At 54.8% G+C, this 27,536-nt stretch overlaps 2 protein-coding genes across 2 annotated transcripts in view; one reads left to right on the forward strand and one right to left on the reverse strand.

The window, feature by feature from the left end:
- Positions 1–9,560, forward strand: part of OLFM2 (olfactomedin 2) — a 47,511-nt gene extending 37,951 nt beyond the window's left edge. The window contains exons 2-6 of the mRNA XM_060092295.1: positions 4,567–4,716; positions 6,482–6,628; positions 6,883–7,102; positions 7,437–7,543; positions 8,883–9,560. Coding sequence (XP_059948278.1) covers positions 4,567–4,716; positions 6,482–6,628; positions 6,883–7,102; positions 7,437–7,543; positions 8,883–9,560 — 1,302 coding nt within the window. The remainder of the gene's footprint in view (positions 1–4,566; positions 4,717–6,481; positions 6,629–6,882; positions 7,103–7,436; positions 7,544–8,882) is intronic.
- A 4,285-nt stretch (positions 9,561–13,845) lies between these two features.
- PIN1 (peptidylprolyl cis/trans isomerase, NIMA-interacting 1) lies at positions 13,846–26,104 on the reverse strand. The gene is made up of 4 exons (XM_060092296.1): positions 26,022–26,104; positions 23,816–24,028; positions 15,403–15,513; positions 13,846–14,470 (listed from the first exon to the last, which is right to left on the reverse strand). The coding sequence occupies exons 1-4, from the start codon at positions 26,077–26,079 to the stop codon at positions 14,361–14,363; spliced, it is 492 nt and encodes a 163-aa protein (XP_059948279.1). The 5' UTR covers positions 26,080–26,104; the 3' UTR covers positions 13,846–14,360.
- Between the last annotated feature and the right edge of the window lie 1,432 nt (positions 26,105–27,536).

A 27,536-nucleotide genomic window follows, 5' to 3' on the forward strand; every position in this document is an offset into this window, starting at 1 on the left:
ATACACCCTGAGAAAACCATAATTCAAAAAGAGTCATGTACCAAAATGTTCATTGCAGCTCTATGTACAATAGCCAGGACATGGAAGCAACCTAAGTGTCCACTGACAGATGAATGGATAAAGAAGATGTGGCACATATATACAATGGAATATTACTCAGCCATAAAAAGAAACGAAATTGAGTTATTTGTAGTGAGGTGGATGGACTTAGAGTCTGTCATACAGAGTGAAGTAACTCAGAAAGAGAAAGACAGATACCGTATGCTAACACATATATATGGAATCTAAGAAAAAAAGGTCATGAAGAATCTAGGGGCAGGACGGGAATAAAGACACAGGCCTACTAGAGAATGGACTTGAGGACACGGGGAGGGGGAATGGTAAGCTGTGACAAAGTGAGAGAGTGGCATGGACATATATACATGTGAGGTGAGACAGGCCACCAGATCAGAAGTGTCTGTACTGGGAGAGCTCCGCGGCTCTCACACCTGCTGTTATAAACATTTCCCTTAGTTATAGGCGTTCTCTATCCCTAGGACTGTGACCTCTGAGAATTTGTGACTTTGGTTTGAAGCTAAACCCAGTCTGGGAGAGCTGGCCTTTGGACTGTCAAACACGGAGCCTTCCAGGACATTCCAGTAGGTTCCCAAGGACATGAATTGACTATGTATTTGAACTTGAACCCGATGGGCGAAACTCAGGCTCTTTGCCGTGCTGAGATTTGGCAGCCAAAGCCCGAGCATTTAATTACGCTGCTACAGAGAACACTCCAGCGAGGTGCGTCCAACGCAGACAATTATTTTAGGAAAGCCGTGGAGGCCTTCTCTCTGCGCCACTTAAATCTTGCTTCTCTTTTACAATTCAATATTTCGTGTGTTGAGAGAAAATGGCTTGTTTGCTTCGAAGGACACGCTACAGAATGTAGGAAGGGGATGTTAATTATGTTGAACCGGGCTGCTTTGTCTCTGCACAAATGAGAATCTTCGGGGGGGTTCTATCCAAATTGCTTGGGGATCAGAGCCAGGGGAGCACAGATGGAGATGTTTGGACTCAAGTTCATGGTTTTGTTTTTTTTGTCTTTGTTTTTTGAGAACTGTATTTGTCATGAAAAAAGGTGAAGCTAGTTCTGCATTCTCCTAGAACCAAAGGTGAAGGCATTCCTGAATCACTTTTTTTTTTTAAATTTTTATCTTATACTGGAGTTTAGTTGATTTACAATGTGGTGTTAGTTTCAGGTGTACAGCAAAGTGATTCAGTTATACATATACATATATCTATTCTTTTTCAGATTCCTTTCCCATACAGGTTATTATAGAGTATTGAATAGAGTTCCCTGTGCTGTACAGTCAGATCTTATCGATGATCTATTTTATATAGAGTAGTGTGTGTATGTTAACCCCAACCTCCTAAGTTATCCCTCCCCCTCTGGGTCACCCTTTTTGTCTTAGGCCATCCTTCTTGGTTTTGGTCAGGCTTCTTCAAGAGCAGAGCTGGATGAGAGGAGTTGAGTGCAAATACTTAGCTGGGATGCAGTCCCAGGAGGAACCAGTGGCGAAAGGGAGTTGGGAAGTGAAGGAAACCCAGGCAGGGCAATCTAATGGTGCCACTGTGGGCACCTGGACCACAGATCCCCATGGGATCCTCTGGGAAACTGCAGGCAGCAGGCACCCTAGAGTTCTCCCACTGGAGAGGCGAGAGGGCTGGTATTTATCACGAACTCAGTGGAGACTTCCGGGTGGGAGGTGCTTCTGCCTGCCCAGTGCAAAGGCGGGGGTGGGCTCGGACCACCCGAGGAAGCCCTTGGCAGTGGGAGATCCTGGGCGCTCTGCAGTAGGCTGGAGTGTGGGCTCCACCTGGACCATGCCTGCGTGCAAGGGAGCCTGGGAAGGTGAGTGACTTCATTCCTCCGCCGGGGAAACATGGACTTGTAAAGAGGGGGTTCCCTCAACCTCCGAAGTGTGTACATAAGGCTCAAAGAATGACTAATTACAATAGTTTCAGGTGGCGTCTATGAATGGTTTATTTATTTATTTTTCTTATAAATTAGCAGACGAGTCAAGCTCATCTGTACAGTGATATCACTTGCTCACATTCCAATAAGCTAAAAAAAAAAGGCTTTATTGAGTGGGAGAGAAAAAGGTGGGCTAACAGCTGGAGTCTCTGGGATTGCTCATAACTCACAGCCTGGCTTATCTCTGCTACAGCTCATGGGAACAGCCTCTGCAGGGTGATAAGTAGTGGCTGTGCAAATGATCCATGATGGTGAAGCTTTGTTTCTCTGTAAAACACTTGGGGTTTTATCAGACTTTCTTCCCTGTCTTAGGAATGCATTCTGGATAGGACCAGCATCTTCTACTTCCCACCTCCTCGGTTTCCACCCATCATGGCTTGTCTGGACTCTTGCAGTCACCTCTGCCCTGGTTTCCCACCCTTGTCACCTCCCCCCACAGCAGCCAGGGGGCGCTTGTGAACAGCTGAGTCAGACCCTGTCCATCCTCTGCACAGAACCCTCCTTGGCTCCTACCTCACTCAGAGCAAAAATCAGTGTCCTCCCCATGGTCCACAAGGCCCTGCATATGCTGTCCTGTCCCATCCCTGTCCTCATCTCCCCCACCCCCCGCACAATCTCTCCCTCGGTGACTCTGTTCTAGCTGAACTAGCCTCGTCCATGTTTCCCAAGCATACCAGGCATGGTCCGGCCTCAGGGCCTTTGCACTTGCTGTTCTCTCTGCCTGGAACATCTTTCCCCAGATATCCTCATGGCTCCTCCCTCACCTCCTTCAGGTCTTTACTCAAATGACATCTTCTCATTAAGCCCTTCCCAGGGCCCCTAAAATTGCAATCCCTAACCACCCCCCAACCCTAGCATCCTCCATCATTTCTTCCCTGCTTTACTTCTCTCTATGGCACTCATCACCCTTTAAATACTTGGTGTTAAGTTATTTGTTTATTTCTGTTGCTCTCCACTTTAATGTAACTCCTAGAGGAGTTTTCAATATCCAGAACAGAGCCTGACACACAGTAGGAGTTTAACAAATATTTGTTGAACATATGAGACCACCATGCCCTGATTAAAAACAAAAAGACTGGGACTTGTGACTGACTCCAGTACGTTCTGGGGAAGCTCAAGGGGGCCTGATCTGGGGGCCCAACACATCCCATCCAGTGAGGATTCAATGCTTTTTGAACAATGTTTCTCCAATCCGTCCAGATATTGGTCAGAATTTGTGTGCCAAAAGTGTCCCTTCCTCTCTTCCCTTCTCCTGGCTCACTCATCACTCAAGTTCAACTTACATGTCCCTTCCCTGGGGCACCTCCTCTGAGACCCTCAGCCTGGGAGGGTCTGTCACTCTCTGTACTTTCTTTATAGCATTCACTGCAGCATATAGTTCTAGAAGTAATGGCAGAATTCCCTAATTCATGTCTGTCTCCTCCACATCTATGGGCAGCAATCGATATGCTTTCTTCGTCTCTCTCTTCCTAGACCCTATCCCAGACCCATGCCTGGCATAGAATAGGCACTCACTAGATATTTTCTAATAATTTTGGAAAAATATGGCTCTGATGAACATGAGCCATAGGACACACGCATCCCTTAAAAACTTGAACAACCAGCATCAGTTCCCTGATGAACATGAGCATTTCAAAGGTTCTGATAAGTCCTGCATTAAAGAAGCTCGTTTCAGGAATTCCCTGGTGGCCCAGTGGTTGGGGCTCTGTGCTTTCACTGCTGAGGGCCCGGGTTTGATCCCTGCTTGGGGAACTAAGAGCCCTCAAGCCACGCAGCCTGGCCAAAAAAAAAAAAAAAGAAAGAAAGAAAAAAGAAAAAAAGAAAGAAACTCGTTTCACTCAGCAATGCACAAACATATTTGACTTCAGAGTACCCTCTTCCCAGCATGCCTGGTAAGATTGCCAGGGTTCCAAGGAGCATGGTTTGGAAAGCACAGCCATAATTGATCCCTGAATTATCTGAGCAGCATCAACTGACTTGAAGTTTAGTTTAGGAGGAGTCTAAAAGTGACGCCTTCTAGTCAAGGGCTTGGAGGTCTCTGTGAGGAGTCTGTCACCCTTTGGCCATCACCCTGCCTCTTCTCAGGAACAGGGGTTGGTGGAAGGGGGAATGACAATAGTAGAGTTGTGCTTAGTGGCCCCCAAGATATATCCAGAACCCGTCTGTCACTGTGGGTTGAGAAGCAGAGAGGAAGGTTCAGGTTTGAGGGTCGGTAGGGGTCTGGGTCTATGTTCTAATGGTGGTTATGGAGGCATTGTTGCATGCGTGTGCAAATGCTTTTGAGAGAATGAATTCCCCTCTTTGGAAGGGCTCAAATCCCACAATTCTTTGCCATGTTCCTTCACCCCTCATACCTCAGTCTTATCATCTGTAAAATGGGGCTCCCGGAGGAGGGATTGAGATCACACACGCCTGGCACTTAGCACATGGTCTGGCACATTCCAAGGGTCCAGCAAAAGACGTCTGTCATCTCTCCGGGGCCCCCTTTCTCTCCCAGGAGTGATGGGGTGATTCCCCCATTGGGTTCCCACTCTCTGACCCTGACCTCCCCACAGACCCTCTTCCAAAGCCCAGAGGAAGGCTGGCAGCTGTACACCTCGGCCCAGGCTCCTGACGGAAAATGCATCTGCACGGCCGTGATCCCCGCACAGAGCACCTGCTCCCGCGATGGCCGGAGCCGGGAACTGCGGCAGCTGATGGAGAAGGTAAGAACCTTCCAGGTTCCCTTGTGAAAAATCTCCCAATTCCCACCCTGCCCTCTGCCCCCATCCAGGTCAGCTGGGGCCAGATCTAGCCATGCAGATTATTCAGAGCTGGTGGATGACCTGGCTCCCCTCCAGGTGGATATTTCGGTCAATATCTGTTTAGTGCTTTCCTTGGAGGAGAAGCTGAGCGCTGTATGGGGACAGGGAAGGAGAACCCCAGTGGCAGCATCTGAGTCTTCGGTGCGTGAGCTCTGGCCCCACCATGCACTCAGCCAGACTCACCTGCTAAGAAGGGTCTCACCCTCCATCCCAAGAGACTTACATAAAGATGCCTTCCCCTTCTGACTGTGGTTGATATAAACTGGTCCCCATTCAATACATTCCCAAGGATATTTCGGTGCCCTTTAGAGGCCGACTGCTGTCCCTTGCCACTACCCAGCTGAACTGCCCATTAGTCACCTCTGATGTCGGTGTTGAAAGCGACTAGCAACTTCCCACCGCCATCCTGTAGAGGAGGAAGCTGAGGACAGAAGAGATCCTTGTTGGCACCGGAGTCTTCCATCCATTAACTCTGTAGGATCCTGCCCTGCCCGTGACACTGGAACTGCTTTCCCCAACAGTGCAGAATGGCCATGTGGTGTCCCCTGATTGTTGACGATGACCGTAAAAATGTTTTGTGGCGTCCAGGATGGGTATCAGGCTCTTGGCTTTCTGAGAACTTCCAAGTGTCACGTGAACAAAGGTTCAGGAAAGTCTGTGTATTTCAACAAGCATCCAGTGTTGCCTGTGAGTTCACCTTGGCCGGGAGGAACTCAACTTAGCCAAGTGGAGGTGGGAGTTAGGGGGCCCTCAGTCTGGATTAGGAGAGGTCAGGGCAAGGGGAATTTCAGTTCCCTCATTTAGCCTAAAGGAATTTATTGAGCATCTAGTATTTACTGAGCATTCAGCTGTGGACAAGCCAGACACTGGGTCTGCCTCTGAGGATCCCACCTAAAGGAGACAGATGAATTAGAATGTTCCAGGTAGTAGTCATAGCTGGAAAGAAAATAACCACGTAAGGGGGAGACGGTGAGTGGCTGCTTAAGGCAGGGTGATCAGGGAAGGCCACTCTGAGGAGGTGATGCTGGAGTTGAGACATGAAGGATGAGGCGCAGCCAGCGGTGAAGACAAAGGGAACAGCGCTCCAGGTAGGGAGATCAGCAAGTGCAAAGGCCCTGAGGACGGAAGAAGCTTCAAATCTATGTGAGCGAAGTTGGGCTGGTGGTTGCAGTGGATGAGCACGGCGAGGAGGCAGGCAAAGGGGCAGGACCGGCTCACAGGGTCTGCAGGGGAAGGTGATCCAATCTTCCTTTTGAAAAACTCCCTCTCAGGACTTCCCCGGTGGTCCAGTGGTTAAGACTCCACGCTTCTACTGCAGGGGACCTGGGTTCGATCCCTGGTTGGGGAACTAAGATCCCACACGCCTCGCAGTGTGGCCAAAAAAAAAAAAAAAAAGAAGAAGAAAAAAGAAAAAACTCTGTCTGTCTGCTCTGTGGAGACTTGACTGATGGGGACGAGAGTGGAGGCAGGGAGAACAGGGAGGTGGTGGTGGCCAGACTAGTAGCCAATGGATGGATTGGGCATGCCATTGGGAGGTCAGGTTGCTGGTAAGGTTGGGAGGAGAAGGTTGGTTGGGTGTTTGGCCTCTGGCCCCGCCAGGTCTTGTCTGTGGCATCCCGGGGACGGGGACAGGAGTGTGGCTCTCCCTAACCCTCCCAGTTCCTAGGTTCAGAACGTCTCCCAGTCCATGGAGGTCCTTGAGTTGCGGACGTACCGTGACCTCCAGTACGTGCGAAGCATGGAGACCCTCATGCGGAGCCTGGATGCGAGGCTCCGGGCGGCCGACGGGTCCCTCTCAGCCAAGAGCTTCCAGGTGGGTCCTTCTGGGTTCAGGTCAGGGGTCAAGAGAAGCACTGGGATCAGTGCCCATTAGTTCCCAGAGTGGGGGTCACATCTGGGAAGGACCGAGTGTTGGCTGGCCCAGATCTAGGGTCCAGTGTGGGCTGAATGTCAAGGGCCAGGTGTGCATCAGAGATATAAGGGGTGAAGTTGTGGGTTGAAGGCTGGGCTCAGGTCTGGGTCACTGGTCAGGGGTTGGGATCAGCAATGGTTCCACCTTGGGAGCAGGAGATGAAGGACAGGATGACGGAGCTGTTGCCCCTGAGCTCGGTCCTGGAGCAGTACAAGGCGGACATGAGGACCATTGTGCGCCTGCGGGAGGAGGTGAGGAATCTCTCCGGCAGCCTTGCAGCCATCCAGGAGGAGATGGGCGCCTACGGATACGAAGACCTGCAGCAGCGGGTGATGGCACTGGAGGCCCGGCTCCACGCCTGTGCCCAGAAGCTGGGTATGCTTTGATCCTTGATCTTGACCCCTGGCCTCCACACCCAACCCCAAAACCCTCTGTGTGCCCAGGGCATGGTTTTGACCTCTAACTTCAAAACTTTGACCCTTGACCTCCCTACCCAAGGCCAAAACTAGACCCAGAAGCTGGAAATGCTCCTGACCCTACACTTCCAGTCCCGCACCCCCAACCTAACTCCCCCTTGACACCAGATTTCTGGATCCTTCCTCACGCCTGTTCCCAGCTCTGCAGTTTGATCACACTACCTCATCCTTGCCCTGCCTCCCTTGCGCTCTTCCCATTCTCCACCCTCATCCCCCCTGTTCCTGCCTCCCAGGCTGTGGGAAGCTGACGGGAGTCAGTAACCCCATCACCATTCGGGCCATGGGGTCCCGCTTCGGCTCCTGGATGACTGACACGATGGCCCCCAGTGCGGATAGCCGGGTGAGTGACTGGGCCCATGCCAGGGGTCAGAGCCTATACTGGGGAGGAGACATAGCCTGTGGCTGCCCCTAGGTGCCAAGCGATTCCACATCAATGATTATCTTGTAGGCTGAAGTGTCTTAGGGTCTCCAGGGCCCTTGGACCTCCCCCTGTCTAGAGTCCACCAAGTGACCAAGAACTTTCCAGCCCTGTGAATCCATACGTCAGCTGACCTCCAATGACTGTATAGAGACTAATGGTTACTAGTACTAATGGCCAGCTCCCAGTGACCACTGACCTCAAAGTAGCCACCAGTGACCACTGCCTTCCCAAGGACTAGGACCTACCAGCACCACTCAATGACCTTTAAACTTCTGGTGGCCACCATGGTCACAATTGCCTATCACCTCTGATCCACAGGAACCATCTATTAACTGCCTAGTGACTATCCTAGTGACGAATGTTGGTCACTGGGCAGCCATTGAGTGTCATAGATCAGAGGTAGCAAATAGCCACTGCCCCACTGTGATCATTGGCCTCCCAGGCATCATGGTGGTTCAACCAAGGGGTTACGAGCTTGGGTTTGGGGGGAATTGCCTGGTGGTCCAGTGGTTAGGATTGGTGCTTCCACTGCTGGGTCAGGGGTTCAGTCCCTGCTCAGGGAACTAAGATCTCATAAGCCACGAGGCACCAAAAAAAAAAAAAAAAAAAGAAAGAAAGAAAAAAAAGAAATCAGACTTGGAGTTATATCCCGCTTCCACCAATTCTTAGCTGGGAAACTTGGGCAGGTTCCTTAATGTCTCTGAGCCTCAATTTTCCTTATCTTCAAAATGGTTATGATAACATCAGCGTTACAGGTTTTAGGATGCTTAGCCCGATAACCATGCTTAGCCCGATGAGCAAGGGCACTCACAAATGCTGACACCATGGTGACAGCGAAAGTTGTTGACCGAGAGGATGCTGACGTTCATGCCGGTTACCTCGTGGTTACAGGAATTACCCACAGGCAATGGGTTCACGTGACCTCTTACCACCCAAGGGCAGCCTAATGACCACTAGCCATCCCATATCCAATGACCAGTGAACTCCTAGGCCCAGTGAGTCAGCAGGGACTGCCATTTCCCCGATTCTTGGGGATCAAGCACTGTCCTCTGAGTGTCAGAGACCAATAGCACTCCCTGACCAAATGACCCCAGTCACTGGGACGATGCCTTGTCATGAAAGGTCACTGGACACCCCATGATTGAGTAATGACCACTTAGTGACTGTTGATCCCTAATGGCCACATGATTCCTGAGTGGCTGCTGGGAACTTTGGGTCATTGGTGGTGGTCCGCCAGTGACCAGTGGCTCTCTTGTAGGTCTGGTACATGGATGGCTATTACAAGGGCCGGCGGGTCCTGGAGTTCCGCACTCTGGGAGACTTCATCAAAGGCCAGAACTTTATCCAGCACCTGCTGCCCCAGCCGTGGGCAGGCACGGGCCACGTGGTGTACAATGGCTCCCTGTTCTACAACAAGTACCAGAGCAACGTGGTGGTCAAGTACCACTTCCGCTCGCGTTCTGTGCTGGTGCAGAGGAACCTCCCTGGGGCCGGCTACAACAACACCTTCCCCTACTCCTGGGGTGGCTTCTCGGACATGGACTTCATGGTGGACGAGAGTGGGCTCTGGGCCGTGTACACCACCAACCAGAACGCAGGCAACATCGTGGTCAGCCGGCTGGACCCGCACACCCTCGAGGTTGTGCGGTCCTGGGACACCGGCTACCCCAAGCGCAGCGCCGGCGAGGCCTTCATGATCTGTGGCGTGCTCTACGTGACCAACTCCCACCTGGCCGGGGCCAAGGTCTACTTCGCCTACTTCACCAACACGTCCAGCTATGAGTACACAGACGTGCCCTTCCACAACCAGTACTCCCACATCTCCATGCTGGATTACAACCCCCGCGAGCGGGCCCTGTACACCTGGAACAATGGCCACCAGGTGCTCTACAATGTCACCCTCTTCCACGTCATCAGTACCGCTGGGGGCCCCTAGGGGCTGCCGTCGTGGCTCATGCAGCCACACGAGGGCCACGGGAGCCCTTTCTACTCCGCCTGTGGTCCTTCCAAGTTTATCTTTCTGTCTCTGTCCTGCCCTCTCTCTCCCTCTCCCTCTCCCCTCCTGTACTGTTTTTTCTCTCTCCACCTTTGCACCCAGCTTTCATTCTCTGCTTCTGTATATGTCAGTGCGTTTTTCTCAGTATTGTCTCTTCTCTATTGATTTTGAGACTTCGCTCTTTTTCTTGAGGCCTCTCTATCTTTTGATCGATGTGACCCTCCAGCTCTCTCTCTCTGCCTGTCTCTCTTCCCAGCCTCCCTTCCCCCTTTGCATCCCACCCAGTCCTCCTCCTCCTGGCTCCACGTCCCCTCCTCCCGACCCAAGGAGTTGAGTGCATGGATGTTTCTTTTTTTATTTACACTTTTTCTTTCCGGGTTGCTGGAATAAATGGGACCTTTGACATTTGATGCTTCAGCTGCTCTGTGTGTCTGGAAGGGGCAGAAGAGGCCAGGTGGAGGGTGAGCCTGGAGGCCCATCCCAGCTGGGTCCCCTTGTCCCAGGCCACAAGCTTTGAGAACAGGGGCGGGTAAGCCCAGCCTGGGGGGTGGGTGGGTGAGGGCCCTGGCAGGGCGAGCCCTTTGGGAAGACAGGCGAGCATACCCAATCCAAAGTTGTTTCAATTGATCCAAACAACATGATCCAAATAACCAAGAACTCTATCACAACGATGAAGACTGGCCTCAAATGAATATTCTTTGTCACTGTTTGTTTTTTTTTTTTTCACTCACTGATCACACAGGTGCATCACTGACCCATCTGGCAACTTTTAAAATGGGTTTTTAACAATTTGGCTGCTTTTAAGAATATGGGTATGAGAGGGTAGCACACAGAATTTTCCCCTTTTCTTCTCTTTTTTCTTTGTAACATCAAAATCATTTTGTATGAGTTGCACCTGTTCTGAGTTAGCTGATTAAAAAAAGATAGCAATTCTGAAAGTGCATGGGGGCCCTTCCGCTGGACACACCCACGCCCTGTGCCTGGGCTTGGGCAGGGATAGTCCCTGTTGTGGGGACCTACATGGGGACTGGAGCTCCTGGTGGGGAAGGACGGGCAAAGCTAGCAAGTATCAGAGACAGGAAGGGAAGGGGTGTGTGAGCGCGTGGGGCAGAGACTGAAGTAAGCAGAGGCCAAGGCCTCAGGAACCTTGGCAGTGTGACTAAGGTGGGGCGGGAGGGGGTCATAGAAGGGGAAAAACAAAATGAAGGCTTTATTTTAGCCAGATCTTTGGTAGCCTGGGTGACAGACTGCAAGGAGATGGGGGAAGACAGTCGCCTCCGAAGCTGTGGCCCGGAACAAAGGTAGTGCTGACCACTCCCCACCCCCACGTTTGCCCCAACACACGGCCCCCCCTGAAATCTCCAGCAGAAACATTGTGCAAACAGCCCACCGGCCCAGACAACACCGTCCCCCTCCCCCCACCCCGCCCGCCTGCCCCTGCTGAGGCCACGGAGGCCAAACTTGCTCCTCTGGGAGGAACCCTCCCTCCCTGTCTCCCCTCTCTAATTAATGGCCTGATTAAATCATCTCCGTTCTGTGCTGGCATCTCCGGGAACTCGGGACACTGGGGCTGTATTGCCGATGAAACCAATGAATAATAAATGCGACTGTCTAATGCACTCATTTAAAACCATTTTTTAAAGAAATCTTCAAGAAAAGCAATTAATTTCCATTTAAATTAACAAGTTCGACATTGAAGAGAATCGATTCCTGGATAAGCACCTTGAGAGGCACTTCGCTCTGTACCTGCTTTTAAAAAACAAACACACAAACAAAAAACAGACACAGGGTGAGGGCACCTAGAACATCCGCGCCCCATCCCTCCAATTTGTATTGGGCATCAGACAGATGCCCAGAGGCGCCCCTTCTCTCTTTCACACACACACACACAGGCAGGCCCAACCCTCCTTATACTTTTGGGTTGGTGGTTTTTGTTCCAAGGTTGGCAAGGAGTAATAACCCCCTGCCCCTCGACCCAGGTGAGGGTTGCGTGTCATCTGCGTGTGTCCTAGGCTGCCTACTGCTTACCCTGACTTCCCCTTTTGTGGATGTGTATCTGGCTACATCGGGGAAGCTTTGTAGCCCATCCCGTGGCAGTACCCATGTTACCCCGAGCTGAAGTAACTGGCTGTAGCCCTGCTCTGTGGCCACAGAAGCCTGAGCTGGTGAAAACGGCAAAAGAGTGGAAACCAGCCCCCTGGGTCGAGTTTGGGTCGGGAGGTGCCAGACCACTGACAGGCTATACTCTCACCACGCTGAAGGCCTGGGATTTAGGGCCTCTCTTCTGGGCAGGAGGGGTGTGGAGCAGGTGACAGAAGCCACAGCTCGTGAATCACGCGTGCTGAGTGGGCTCTAGGGGCATGTTTACCAAGGAGCAACGTTCTTTTGTTTTGGGTTTTGGCCGCTGCACAGCTAGACAAAGGAAGAGGGAGGTCCATGAAGGCAGGTGGTCACGCCCAGACGGGGGGTACCCCCGGGTCACACAGGACAAACACCTAAGGCCAACTAGTCACATGGGCACATGCAGGCTTCGGGGCGCGCACACACACACACGGATGCCCAAAGTGACAGGGAGTGACACAGAGAAAATTTCCCTGGGACTTCCCTGGCGGTCCATTGGTTAGGACTCTGTGCTTCCACTGCAGGGGGCACAGGTTTGATCCCTGGTCAGGGAACTAAGATCCCCCAACCTGTGCGGCTTGGCCAAAAGAAAAAAATTTCCACATACACCACCACCACGACCACGACCATGACCACCACGACCACCACGACCACGACCACCACGACCACGACCACCACCACCACCACCACCACGACCACGACCACGACCACCACCACCACGACCACCACCACCACCACGACCGCCGCCACCACGACCACCGCCGCCGCCGCCGCACCATTCCCTGGCAGCATCTCAGATGCCTGGGAGCCCAGGGAGACCTTCCCCAGGCCTTTGGTGCTGAGAGCAAGGCACAGGCCCATCCTCAGGTGGTGCCTTGGAGCAGGACCCTGAAAACCCTTCCGCCCCCAAGTACTCGTTTCCGATCCTTCCCAGAGGCTCCTTTGGACCTGGAGGGGTGCAGTAACGGTTGACCGAACGGTTGGCGCAGACAGCAGGGCTGCTGCCTGCTTGTGGCCTCCATGGGGGGTGGGAGAGGATTCTGCCTGGAGGGGCAGCCAACCAGCCGGCTCTCCCCAGCCCACCAGAGCTGAGAGGAAATTCATTAAACCTTCCTAATGACAAAGGCTCTGGCAGGCGGCAGGCAGAGAGCGATGGCTCCAGAAGCTGGCCAGATGGGGGTCGGCCCAGGTGGCTGTTTGAGACTCGGGGCTTTTATCAGAGACTCAGCTTTGGTGGGGATGGGGGGCAGGGGGTGGGGTGTTCCCTGGTGTCAGGCCAGGCAGGGCTTTATTTTCCTCAGGTGCCTAAGCCCCGCTAGCCCGCCACCCGCCCCCACCCCGGGCTGGTCCCCATGAAGCAGGTGGGTAGACCAGGCCTAACCGCCTCTCAGCAGCTCTGCAAACCTCCTGACTGACCTGAGCCCCCAGCCCAGGCCCTGGCCCCAGGGCAGCTACCAGAAGGTGATGGACAAGAGGTGGGCCGCACCCCAGCCCCCAATCTGAAGAGGAGGAAGGGTCCCCCCCACCCCCATGTGCCACAGCGATTCCCTATGCTCCACGACGGCCCCTCCCCCAGAGGGTGGGGCAGGATCCCTGCTCTCAGAGGCGCCTGGCAGGGCACCCCCACCAGGCTGGCCCCCTGCTGCCATGGTAACAACGCCTGCAGAGGCCGCAGGACCCAAGCACAATCTGCCAGAGCGCTTGTGGTGACAGGGAAGCAGGCCTCAGGGTGCTGGGCGTAGTTCATTCTAACTCCAGTGGCCCATGTGCTTGAAGGGAGTTGGTGGGGGGAGGGCGGTGAGGGCACCCAGGGCACAGGGCCTTCAACCCTGCTCCACCCGACCTGCTGAATCCAGAGCTGGACGGTCAGGGCCCTTGCGTTCCAGGACATTCTTTAACACCCAAGTGTGAGGACCGCTGGTGCTGAGCAGCGCTCCACTTCCCCGAGAGCCTGGGGCCCCCAAGCCCAGGAAGAGGAGAGGCTTCTCAGGGAGGAAAGGCGGCCTGGACACCTGGACGCCAGGGATGGTGGGAGATGATCACTCCCCCAACCGTGCCCCACTCACCTCCGCAGGGAGGAAATGAGAGACAGGGACAGCAGAACAGTGGTTCCAGGTTTAATGGAGGCCGGGGAAGGTGCTGCACTGCTGCTTAGAGAGGGCCCCCAAGCAGCAGGCAGCCTGGGCCCCAGGCGGAGCATTTGCTTTTTGCAACTGAATAGAGGGAGGTGGCAAAACCAGAAACAACTCAAGGCCCTCCTGCCCCCGTCCTGGACCTGGGGGGACACAGGGGGTGCCTCAGCTAACCAGGCCTTCTCTTTGGGACAGGTCACCCCCAGCCCTTGGATCTGGAAGCCCTGCGAGCCTCTCCACCCTGCGCCCTTCTGAAGTCAATTCCTAAAGGGGAGGGGAGTCTGGCAGGGAGCCCCCGGTGGTGAAGAGCCCCCCTCCCAGCCATTTTGGGATCAATAAATACTGTGTGACACGAGCAGGGAGGGGTACCCACTGGTCAGCGGTAGCAGGGAGCGGAGTCTGCGCGCCCAGCCGCCCTGTCCCGCAGCCACCCCGGGGCGGGGGGGCGGGGTGTGTGTGTGTGGCAGGCCTGGGCCGTCCACACCCCTCATTCCGTGCGCAGGATGATGTGGATGCCAGAATCTGTGAATACGGGCCCGCTCATCTCCCCCGTCCGCAGTGCAAAGGAGGCGTCTTCAAATGGCTTCTGCATCTGACCTGGGGAAGGAAGCATGAGGGATGGCAGGTAGGGGGTCAAGACCCGGGCTGAAGGCCAGGACCAGGCAGGGCAGGCAGATGGGGCTCCCACCTGCACCCCCGGGCACTCATTTGGACTCATTCGTCACGTGGTTTAGGGCCCGGTCACAGTGGCGCGTGGGGCCCAGCTGAGGGCGGCAGGGCAATTAGGGAGGCCCCGGGAAGGCTGAGGACAGCCACGAGGGATGAGGGCAGGGCTGCCGTCTCTGCCGCGCACGTAGAGACGCGTTCTAGGGGTGAACTGGTCTCCCTGCGCCAGTCCCCAGCCCCTGCCACACCGTCTGTCTCCCCTGCCTCTTGGGGCGGGCAGGCGGTCCACAGACCCTTGCTGGTTCCCCGACACCCCTCGCCCCAGCCTGGGCCCCTCCCTGATGCTCTGTAGACCCCAGGGAAGGAGTGGGAAGGAGGCAGAGGCCTGGTTCCCTCTGCTCCTCCCTTTTCCACAGCCCCAGCTGGAGAGGCCTGAACTCAGGGTTGCTGATCTGACCCCCTCCTCCCCTCACCCCTGGTTTCCCCACCCATGAGGGCGAGGCAGGGGATGCTGGGGGACATGCCCTGGGGCTCTAAGGGGCCCCAGCCTTACACCTCCAACAGGAGGAGAGGAAAATGGCAGCAAGTACCCACCTTGGTGGGCCCGTGATGGGGACAACTGAGCAGAGAGACACATGGATGGACTCCCCACCGCAAGAGAGAATGTCACTGGGGAGAAGGCTCTGCGGCCACCACCCCCAGAAGGGCGGCCTCTGAAGCCTGAGGGAGGGACTTTGCTGCCACCTGGTGGACTCCAAAGGCCCATGTAACAGGCGTTACCCCTCCCGATCTCCAGGTGGTGGGCGGGCGCTGGTGGGTCAGAGGGTCCTGCCGGGGTTTGGTGGTGCCCATTCCTCGCGCACCTCTGCTGAAGGCACCCAGGTCTCCCCTGGCCTTGGCGGAGCTGCAGTCGCTGAACTGTGAGGCCAGAGATTCAAAGTCCTCTTCTCCCGACTTAATCTTCTGGATGTAGCCTGCGAGGGGGACACACAGGGAGACCTCCCCGTCAGGGGTGGGGCGGGGCAGACGGCTCCAGGGAGGGCGGCACCCCACTCAGAAAGTGCCTTTCACGTGCATGCGCACCGTGACCCCGTGGTGACTGCAACAGCCAGCTGGTCTCACGTCCCATCCCAATACCGCCCGCTCTGTCACTCCCCACCACACACACACTCAGCAACATACAATGATCAGAGCATGGCCTCTTCCTACCCTCACACATACTCTGAGAGAAAATCTACCCCCCAGGCCCTGCTGGGGAGGACAGCAGAAGACAGGACAGAAGTTAAAAAGGGACACTGGGACCCAGGGGTCCCCCAAGAGCCCCAGGGCAGTGGTGGAAGCCCCAGTGGAGAGTTTTCTAGAGGCTTCTAGGAGAAAGGCAGGAGGCCAACTCTGCCACAGGAGACGGCTGGGTCCTCAGTCCGTGGGGCTCAGTTGTCTCATCTCTCCAAAGTGTGAGGAAGGCCAGGGCCGCTTACTGGGGCATTGTGAAGAGACCCAGCGGCGGCCTAGCCGGGGCTCGGGAAGGGACGTGCGTCATTCCCACAGACTGCACCCCAGAGACAGCAAGGTGTGTTGGTAGCGCACCAGATTCACCCCCTGTGCAGCCCAAACTGTCCCCATTGGGTACCGATTCTCCCCGGAGGGACGGGGAGGCTGGGCTGATGGGAGGGAAGGAAAAGGATGACTGAGGGGAAGGGCTCCCAGCAGAGGGCGCCAGGGGGCAGCACCGAGCACCTGTGTGACTCTCACAGACCCTGCGTGTGCGGGGTAGGAAAGGGCCGCCAGCCATTCTCCTGAGTCCAGGCAGGAGCCTCTGGAGCAAGAACCCATCCTGTCCTCCCCAGACCACCACCGGACAGCCCCTTGCCTTGAGCTAGGCCTACGTGGCTTCCCTGACAGCCACTCTCCTGGGAGGCATTATCCCTGAGGCCCCCGGGGGGACCTGGGACCATGCACCACCCCCAGCTTAGCGATGGGACACCAGCCCACAATGGATGTGAGAGGCACCCTGTCACACCCACCGGTGGGTTTCTGAACTCCATGGTGACACCTCAACCCGAGGCTCCTGTCTGACCTAAACAAGCCTGTGACATGCCTGGTACCTGTCTGAGCACCACAGGGACACTGTGGATTAATCTACCTGGTGCTCTGAGGCCCAGACACGCAGCCAGGCCATCTGCCTAATGCTCGGCTGGTGCAAACTTCACGTCGGCCCATGGGTCTCCAACTCCTGTCCGACCTCAATGTCACTCTTATCCATCTATCTCCCTGGAACGACGGTGACAGCACACCTATCACTCCCCGCCCACCCCCATCTCACTGCATGTCACAGCAGCAACTGTGTGTCCCGGTATCTGATCTGCTCGGCTGCTTCCACAGCTGTCCCGGTAACCCCTGCCTCCCCCGTGTCCCTCTCGTTCTGTTCTGACTGTCCCTTTACTTCTGAGCCTCAACTGTCAGTCATTTGCCAGCAGTCCACAGTGACCCGTAGCACAGTGCCCGGCACAGACAGACACCTTGACAAATGGCACTTGCTGTCACCATTCTGTTCCCCCTTCCGTGTGGGCTGTGCCAGCCGGTGATGAGGCTGCCCCTACTTCTCTCCGACCTGCCCATCCCTGGTCCTCCTCGCCTGCACCTCGCAGTCTGCGCTGGCCGTCACTGTGATGTGCCGCCTGGTCAGGCAGGCTCTCCGTCGGATGCGACACAAGCCCCACCCTCTGTGGACTGCACGTATGCTGCAGTGGCTTCTGCCGTAATGCTCTGCGGTACTCCCGACACCGCCCTGGGGCTGCCAGGTAGGTGGTGCCCCTGTACCAGACGCATTCACGGGTGACTGCGATCTGAACCGGATGTCACTAGGATACCCCTCCCCTACCTCCTCCTCTCCCTGGATTCTGGTTGCATCCTCAGCCTCACCCGGGCAGCACCAGGATATCTCCTCTCTCTTCTGTCTGGACCTCAGTAACACCAGCCAGGGAATCCTGAGTGCACACTGCCCCCCAGGGCACCTGCCCGCCTCCAGGTACCTTGGGGGGCACTGCTGCACATGCCCAGCACTTGGGGAGTCAGGCCCAGCCCTGAACCCTGTACAAGCACCCCCCTGCTGCATCCTCCAGCAGCCGGAGCTGTGGGCACAGTGGCAGGGAACCCCCGAGACTAGGTGGCCTGGCCAAGGTGTGCACACAGTGCATGTGTGCATGCAACAGCAGCCTAAAGACTGAATAAAAGCCAAGCTTTTGTCCCCCATAGTTTTTTGTTTGTTTGTTTTTTGGGGGTTTATTTGGCCAGCCGCATGGCTTGTGGGGTCTTAGTTCACTGGGCCCCTGGCAGTGAAAGCGGAGTCCTAACCAAATGCCAAAGAATTCCCATGTCCCCCGTAGTTCATAGCACCCAAATCTTCCTCTGAGCAGCCAACTCTCTCAGAAAAATATTCTGCTTGGATGGGAGCCTGAAATGATTTTGTTTAAAGAAACAATGCTTCCTTCCTGAGCTTCCCTTTCAAAAGCTGGCCTTCAGGGGTCTGGCCACAAGTCAAGATGCAAGGCTACATTCAGAACCCCCTGTGTCCCCTCAGCTCAGTCTTACACCCCCATGGTGTCCCGCCCAGTCTTGCCCCCCCCACACACACCCCCACCTCTCAGCCTTTGCTTAACCTTTGTTTAATCGTCTCTTCCCACCGGAAGCTCATCTGCTGTCCTCTGGTCTCACCCAGCAGTCTCCCTAAGGCCCCACTAGGCGAGGTGCCTCCCTGGGCCCTGCATTTACCCCTTTCCTGTTTGTGCGTCTGTTGCCGTCTCACACGGGGAGGACAGGGACCAGGTCGGCCTTGCTCACTGCTGTGTTCCCAGCTCCCCGTGCTGTGCACTGAACAGGTGTTCACTAATGTTGAAGGAATTCGTGAATAAATGAGACAGAAACAGGTCACGGGGAAGGAGAGAGAGGGATCCACCACTGGGTTCTGTAGACGGTAATGCTGGAATCTCATGCCTTTTTTCTGTGAACCTCAGGCTCAAATGCTACAGAGGAGGCAAGAAAGGAAGTGCAAACCAGACACCCTGGGCTGTTCCCAGCAATGCCCTGCCTCACCCGACCGGCAACACCCCTACCCAGACAGCGTCCATCGAACCCTCACCCGACAGGGCAGCTGAGGCAGAGCAGGGTGGACTGGGACCCCAACTACTGTGTTCGGATCCCAGCTCTACCGATCCTGAGCCTGCAACCCTGGTACATGACTTCGTCTCTTGGAGCTTCACTTGCCTGGTCTGTAAAATGGGCTAATTACCAGCTCTGACCTTGGAGGGCTGCTGTGAAGGGTAAAGGAATTACTGTCAGAACAGCGCCTGGTGCAGAGTGAGCCCCTGAAAATTACTAGCTGTCAGTCCATAAATAATACGGGTTGAATGTTTATGTCCCTCCAGAATTCATATATTGAAGCCCTAACCCTCCAATGTGATGATATTTGGACATAGGGCCTTTGCTGAAGTAATTAAGGTTAAGTCATAAGGGAGGGGCCCTGATCTGAAAGGATTAGTGTCCTTTTAAGGAGACACCAAAAAGCTCTCTCTCTTTTTCCCCACTGCATGCACTGAGGTAAGGCCTTGTGAGCACACAAAAGGTGGCTGTCTGCAAGCCAAGGAGAGAGGCCTCAGAAGAAAACAAACCTGTTGACACCTTGATCTTGGACTTGCTGCCTCCAGAACTGTGAGAAATAAATGTCTGTCTAAACCACCTAGCCTATGGTATTCTGTCATAGCAGCCTGAGCTGCACCGTAATTATTTCAGGGAAAGTGAGTGAACAAACGGACTGGTCTCTGACTCTAAAAAGGTTTAGACGGGACCTCCCTGGAGGTTCAGTGGTTAAGACGCTGCGCTTCCAATGCAGGGCATGTGGGTTCTACCCCTGGTCGGTGAACTAAGATCCCACATGCTGCACAGCACGACCAGAAAAAAAAAAAAAGGTTTAGAGACAAACTAGGGAAGGGGCCTGGACAGGGAAAAAGGTGACAGGATTAGGTCTGCCTTCCTTCAAGGCCCAAATCCCAGCAGGGGGTGCCTAGAGAGGCCAGAGACCCAGCCTAAAACCAGCAGGCTAGAAGGGAGCCACCCACCTTGGGTGGGGACACTGGGCCAAAGGTGCTCACTGACCCTTAGGCCCTGGGCACAGTTACATGTAGGGGGACTGCTGCTCACATCAGGGCCTCCCTGGGACCCTCAGGCCCTGGGCATATGGGGATGGAGGGGTGGGAGTAGGCAGGGAGGACTTCTCCATGGCCTGGCTTCCTTACACAAGGACACTGGCAATGACAGGCAGCCGGTCCCCAGATCCCTGACAAGCCTGTGGCCGCAGCCCAGCAGCTGCAGAGGAGCCAGCACTTGGAAAAGGAGCCTCAGCAGAAAATGTGGACGCACTGCCGGCAGCCTGTTCCCTTGGGGCAACCGGGGAGCACAGGACCTAAAAGCAAACTGACGGACCCAGGCTGCCAGCTGCAGAGTGTGCCGCCCAAATCCTGATCTCTTTATCACCTGGAACAAGCCCATGACGAGAACAGAGGAGGGGGGATCAACATCCACTTTCACGAAAGAGAAAACCAAGCCCAGGCGCCCAAAGCTTGCTGATGTGGCACACGAGTGTTTGGTTACCGAGTGCACCATGGCCCGGGCCATCTCACTGCACCCTCGTAATGACCCCCGAGGGGGCCTGCCTCAGCCCCATCTCAGGACACTGAATAAAACCACAGCCAAGGTCACTGGAGGGTCTGCACGCTAAACCCACCAGGCCTCCCACGTCCTGGCCCAGAGCTCCACCCATGGGCCATGGGGAAGCAGCAGGGAGCTCTTGGTAGGCAGAAGCCTTGTCCAGACCATGGTGCCCACCACACACTCCTAAACGACTGGGGTCGAGGCTCTGCTGTGTAGACAGGAAGCGTCCGACACTGAGCCCATTGCTCTGCTGAGCATTCAGCTGCTGGCTGGCCCCTGGATCTTCATGGCCACCCTGTCCCCATCCTACAGATGAGGCAACTGAGGCTCTGAGAGTAAAGACACTTGCTTGAAGCTACACCGCTGGCACCGAGATCCATCTCTGTGTGACTCCAGGGCTGGGCCACACTGGTTCTGACCTTATCCCACCCCTGCCCCTCTAATCCATCACCCCGTCCTCCCAATTCTGCCTCCTAAATCTCTCTAGAATCTACTCTACCTGCTTCCTACCTGCCCCAAGTTCAAGTCACAGCGTTTCTAGTTGCAATTCCTCCCACAGCTTCCACCAGGCCCTCTGGCACAGGCAGGCATGTCGGACCCCTGCTAACACTCCCAAGTGTGCACTGACTTAAGGCTAGGCCCCAGGGCCCAGCTGCTTACTGGGCACACCCCCAGACACCCCTTCCCAAGACCCAGGCTGACCTCAGCACACCCAGGCTCCCACTGCAGTGTGAGCCCCACCAGACACATCCCTGTCCATTCTAGAGATGGGATGGGGGTCATCCTTACCTGCCACTCCCAGGCAGTCCCCAGGGCCCAACAGCTTTCCTTCCACGTGATGCTCAGATACCCCCATGTCCACCTGCCATCTCTGGCCAGGACTGTCGCAAGGGCTTCTGTCTCTGGCCTGCTGCTCTGCTGAATCCAGGTCCTCTCACGGTTGCCTTGCCAACGTCTCTTCCTCAGACCCTCAGATTTAGTGAGTCTCTACCCAGACTGTGCCTCTTTCCAACCCCCTCAACTAGTGACGGCACCTCCTCTGCTCAACCTCCAAGTGCCCATCACCTCTTGCTCGCTCTCATGTGGTTCGGAAGCCTCAGAACAGGGACCCCTCTAGGAGCTAGGAGGACCCAAGAGGTCATCTCGTGATTCCTCTGGGTTTCCTGCCACGTCCTCTTCCCCTGGGGCCGCCAGACCCCACTCATTGCTCACAGCTCACCGCTGGTCCAGCCAGCCTGGGCCCTGGGCCTTCTGGCTTTCTTGGTGCGTCACCTTCCAGCCACATGGCTCTTTCCTAAAAGCCAGTGCCACAGGGCCCCCCTCCCAGTCACACACGGCCATGTGTTTCCGGCTGTCTCTGGGAAAGGACCCAAACTCTTGGCCTCACTCTGGACCATCCTCCACCTGGCTGGGACCTGCCCTTGAGGGGTCTCATCCCTCTTCAGTCCCCTGCACAGCCTTGCCCCGAGTCCTACCTACAGCCCAGCCACAGGCCTTCATTTCTGTCGCTTCCTCTGCCAGGGATCCTTCTCGCTTCCTCCTGATTCAGGAAACCAGGCTGCAAGCGCTGCCGTAGGCCAGGCTTTGTGTTGGGTGGCAAGAATACAGTGGGAAAAGAGACAGATCCAGTCCCTGCCCTCACGGAGCTCAGGAGGTGAGCTCTTTGAATCCGCCTTCAAGATTCTGTGCAAGAACTTGGCTCTGCTCTACAAGGCTGGGAGGTAGGAGGCTAAGAGGTGCCATTTATCAGGTGCCAGACACTGTATGGGGGGTGTAGGTGTGGGTACAGGTGTGTTTAAGTAATATCCCATGGGTCAGGGACTTCCCTGGTGGCGCAGTGGTTAAGAATCCACCTGCCAATGCAAGGGACACGGGTTTGATCCCTGGTCCGGGAAGATCCCACACGCCGCAGAGCAACTAAGCCCGTGCGCCACAACTACTGAGCCCGTGTGCCACACCTACTGAAGCCCGCGCAACTAGAGCCTGTGCTCCGCAACAAGAGAAGCCACCCGCGCGCCGCAACGAAGAGTAGCCTCTGCTCGCTGCAACTAGAGAAAGTCCACGTGCGGCAATGAAGACCCAACGCAACCAGAAATAAATAAATAACTAAAAAAAAATAAAATAAAATCCCACCGGCCAAGTACCAGACCAGTGATGTCATAGCAAAACAACAGCCAATTTGGACTGATTATGCCAGGGCTGTGCTAATAACAACCATCATAATAGCCACCAGCAATTACAGAACATTTACTAGATGCCAAGGCTGTTATTCATGCTTTACTGCATTAGGGCAGAGTCTTCTCAAGCACCCTATGCAATGGGTCCTATTATCATAACGCTAGTTTTACAAGTGAAAAGATTGAGGCTCTGAGATGTTAAGTAACATCCTCAAGGTCACACAGCCAGGACCTGGCAGAGCTGGAGGGGCACTCAGGCTATTTGGGAGAGAGATGGGTTATGTGGGGTTGGAGGGCCCAGGAGGGGTCTGGGATCTCTGGTGAGAGAGGCTGAGTGGATGATGAAACCACACGTGTGATCCAGACCAGCACTGTCCAACAGAACTTCCTGCAAGGATGGAAACATTCTCTATCTGTGCTGTCCGAGACGGCAGCCACTAGCCACATATGGCTACTGAACAGTGTGCCCAGTGTGACTGAGGACCCAATCTTTAATATGACTTAAATTTAATTAATTTAAATGGAAATAAACACATGTAGGTAGTGGTGGCCACACTGGACAGCTCTAGACCAGGGTGCTGCGAACTATGTCCCATGGGTCAAATCCTGCTGTTTTTGTAAATAAAGTTTTATTGGCACACAGCCGCACCCATCTGTTTACATATCATCTATGGCTGCTATGGAGTTACCAAGCAGAGCTGTCAGAGACTGTATGGCCTAAAAAACCTAAAATATTTACCATCTGGCCTTTTCAGAAAAAGTTTGCCTACCAACTGTTCTAGACTGTGGAGGAAACACAGAACAGAACAGAACAGAACAGAATGAGGAACAGCCTCCTCCTTCAGGGCAGAGTTAATTCACCGACTCTGCCTTTCCAACCTCCCCCCTGACCCATCCATACATGTGCCCCAGGATCCTGCTTGATGATACCTCAAGGAGAGCTCCCACTAAACGAGGACCCACTGTGTGCCACACACTTTCTCATCTCACTGAGTTTTCACGATGGCCCTTGGAGGCAGGTATATGATGATGCCCATTTTACAGAGGTGAAAACTGAGTCTCAAGTTGAGAATGTCAACTTGTGAATGTCCCAAAGTCAAGGAGCTTATAGTGGCATGGCTACCACCTGAACCCAGGTCTGCCAGCCCCAAGGTTGGGTCCTCCCCACCTACCCTGGCTCACCCTCAAATACCAGCTGGAGGGGAAAAAGAGAGGCAGCCGTGAGAGGCAGGCTTGTGTCATGTAGAGGCACTTTCAGGTCTGTCAAGGCCACAGCTGACAGCTGAGCAAGCTGGGGTAGAGGGTCTGGCATGATTTCTACAAGGCCCAGTCTGGCCCCTGGGGAGAGGGACCTGCCCCCCGATCCCCAGACCCTGTCTCCACCTCTGCTCACCATTGATCAGCTCCAGAGCCTCCTCCTTGGTCCGGGTGATCTTCTCCTGCCGCCAGGACGAGGGCCGCCGTGACTGGCTGTGCTTGACCAGCAGGTGTGAGCAGCGGACCCTGGCGGGCTCCCCTTGTCCATTTTTGCCGCCGCCAGTGCTATTGCCACTCGGCCGCTCCCACTGGCTGGCGTTAGTGATGTGATTGAAGTAGTACACCCGGCCTGGAAGAGGGGGGAGTGGAATTCAGCTGGGACCTGCTCAGAGGACACCACCGTGAGGCCGTGATAAGGGACTGGCCAATGAGATGCCTCCATTCAGCCAACCCACTGCTGTCCACCAGTGCCACCAGGCCTTAGCGAGCTAACATTCTAGATGGGGGCAGACAGACACCAAACAAGCAATAAAACCACGTTATAACTTCAGTCATTCATAACTTCAAGGGGGAAAATAACCCCAGGCGAGGAAGAAAGGTTCCAAGCGTGCACTCAGCAGCCAGACCGCCCGTTCAAATCTGCCACTCTGCCACCCACTCACTGTATGATCAACCTTCCCTGGGCCTCGGTTTTCTCACCTGTAAAATGGAGATAACAGCAATACCCGCCTGAAGGGTTGCTGTATGAGTTCATATCTGTAACGTGCTTAGGATAGCACCTGGCACACATTAGGAGTGTGGTAGCAACTATTATGTCCATTTTATAGACCACAAAACTAAGCAACATTTCCTGGGTGTTGACTTTCCTCCAGGCACATACGGGGGAGGCAGGAACTGTACCCATGTGCGTCAGACACGAAAGCTCTGCTCTTTTCCCCTACCCAGTGTGCTCTGCTGCAGAACTGGGGGCCAGCGTTACTGGGGCCAGATGTTACCCAGAGACTAAGGAGCATGGAGTGAGGGCCGCAAACAAGAAGCTTGAAGTAGGACCCAGTAGAGATAGGGTGTCATTCCAGGGGTGGAGAGTTTGCCTGGGTTTCGTGGAGGACTTGTGCTCACCAATGTGAAGGGATGGATGTCACCCACGGGGAACACTGTTAGGGTTGAACTGGGAAGAAATGGAGGGAGTGGGGCCCAGAATTGGGCAGAGCATCAGCTTTAGGCTGCACGTCACAGCCACAGGCCAGGGCTGCAGCAGGGTGGGTGACAGCTGAGCCACTGACTGCCTCTAAAACCTTGGCAATGGGCTCCATCTCCCTGAACCTCAGTTTTCTCATCTGAAAAGTGGGGGTGAGGTGAGAGAATAAGGACATCACACCTCATGGGGTTAATGTGGAGAGTTGATGATGATGTATGCAAAGTGCTCACCAGAGCTCCTGGCGTTCAATAAATCGGAATTCTTACTGCGACTGTGAGCTCTGGTCCAGCGGAGCGAAACACTGAACCTCAGTGTATCTCAGTGGTTTGCAGTAACAAGGGCAGGGGGCTGTGGAGTCAGACTGACTGGATTCTAACCCAGCCCCCACCCCCTGAAATGAATGACCTTGAGCGAGTTCCTTCAGTTTTCTGGCCTCAGTTTCCTGACCTGCAAAATAGGAGTAATAATAACTACCTACCTTCCAGAATTGCAGCCATTCAGAGAAAGAAAACACCTAAAACGCTTGGCACAGTGCTTGGCACTGAGATAAACGTGCCCTATTATTGACATTATTATTGGGGGAAAAGGCTTAAATCGGGTCCCGGACCACGGGGGGATGTTCTCAGGCAGAATACCACCGGGCGGATATCGCAAACTCAGAATTAGGTATGGATGGCAGCAGGCATGTTAGCAGTAAGAGGTTGTGGACCCGAGGCCGAGCAACCCTGGGGCCCCGCCCTGAGCATGGGGTTGGGGTGTCCTCCCCCAGGGGTGCCCCCTGGGCCCAGCGGGGTGCAAAGACCTTCTCCCCGGACGTCAAGTGCATTAGGCCGAAAGAAAGGTGTCGGTCAGATCGGCAGGGCCAGGGCCATCGCCTGAGGGAGTGCCGAGGGGTCACCGTCCCCCTACCACCCGGGCAGTGCGAGGGGCCTCTCCGGCCCCGCCCCTTGCCTCAGTTTCCTCAGGGTTACCCACTCCTCAGGCTCGCAGCCCCCACGGGGTGAGCCGGGCCGTCACCCTGGGACGACGCGGAGGAGCCAAGACCCCACGGCAATCGAGCGGCGGCCCCGCGCCCGAGGGGCGAGCTCGAGCCCTGCTTCCGCGGGCCCTCGCGGCCCCGCCCCAGCCCCGACCCCCACGGCACCTGAGCTGCGGCTCATGCGCTTCTCCCAGCCGGGCGGCAGCTTCTCCTCGTCCGCCATCTTCCCTCCTGCCGCAGAGCCCGCTCCGCCTCCGCCGCACCGCCCCTGCCGCCCGCGCCTGCCCACCGCCGCTGCCGATTGGCTGGGCCCGCCCCGCACCGGGGCCTAGCGACGACATTCATTGGGTGCTCCAACTGTCCGAACGGGCTCTCTGGCTTCCTATTGAGCAGAAGCGGGGGTGGGCGGGACCTCCCACGGTTTTACCTGGGCCCCGCCCCCGGTCGGCCTCACCCAGGCCCCGCCCTCTTCCTTTCCTCGGCCCCTAAGTGGTGGGAAAGGGACAGGAGCCCTCCTTGTCAACGCCCTTTGCCGAGCTTCAAAGAAGTCCTCACCTCTCCTTTGCGTCCTTCGCCGCAGAGCTCATCCGATTGGCTACTGCAGCAGCAATTCCCGCCTTCCTAAGCCGTACCCGGAGGGCCGCAGCTCCCCATGCGGAAGTGTCTGGTTTGTGTGGAGGTAACTGCAGCAGAGAAGGCTCTTGGCAGAGGCTGCGCTGCCTTTGCTGTTGCCATAGCAATGCAGTTACCTTGGTGATGAACAGATAGGAACCCAGTAGCCTAAATTTGGCTCCTCCATCCTCCCTCTTCCCACCTGTTTCCTCCAGATGTCCAAAGCTAGCCCACCTCCTTTTAATTTTTTGTGCAAGTCTCTTTCCCTATGCTACTGACCCATGACCCAAGCACCTTACACTTCCGTTGGAGTCTACTTTACTTCACCTATTTCCTCCCAGTCTGGCTTCTGCCTCCGTCCTGGGTGACTAGTGGGTGTTGGCATTGCCATTCAGATGGGACAACATGGGAGGCGCGAGTGGGAGGATGATGAGCTCAGTTTGAGTCAATTTATTTTTTAATTTATTTTTTATTTAAGTATAGTTGAATGAGTCAATTTAAAATTAAGTCTGTGGCACTCGTGGGACACTGAGGAGGTGGTTGGAGACCTAGGGCTGGAGATAGACATGGGAGTCAAGACACCAACAGGGAAGAGTTCAACTACAGTTCATCTATAGCATAGACCCTTACATAACCGTTAAAAAGAATGAGGTGTAATGACATGAAACACAGGGAAACGTGTTATGACAAATTATAGAGGCAGGATGGGAGTTGAAGGTTAAGAGCACTCAGGAGGCAGATTGCTTTGAGTTCAAAGCCTGGCTCTACCATTTGCTATGACCTTGAACAAATTACTTAACTTCTGCACTTCAGCTTCTCCATCTGCAAAATGAGGGTAAGAAAAATACATATCTCATAAATACCTTTGATGTAAAGATTAAATGAGTTAATCTATATAAAGCACTCAAAAACAATGTCTGGTCCATAGCAAGGATATGTGTTGCTGGGTGAAAAAAAAAGCAAGTCACAGTACAGTGTGGCAATTATAGTATGTATGAAAGCATAACAAAACCAAAAAAAAAAATCAACAAAAAAAATTTAATTATGTGTATTATTAGAGTATGTATA

This window comes from Mesoplodon densirostris, chromosome 3 (genome assembly GCF_025265405.1).
Source record: "Mesoplodon densirostris isolate mMesDen1 chromosome 3, mMesDen1 primary haplotype, whole genome shotgun sequence".
Lineage (NCBI taxonomy): Eukaryota > Metazoa > Chordata > Mammalia > Artiodactyla > Ziphiidae > Mesoplodon > Mesoplodon densirostris.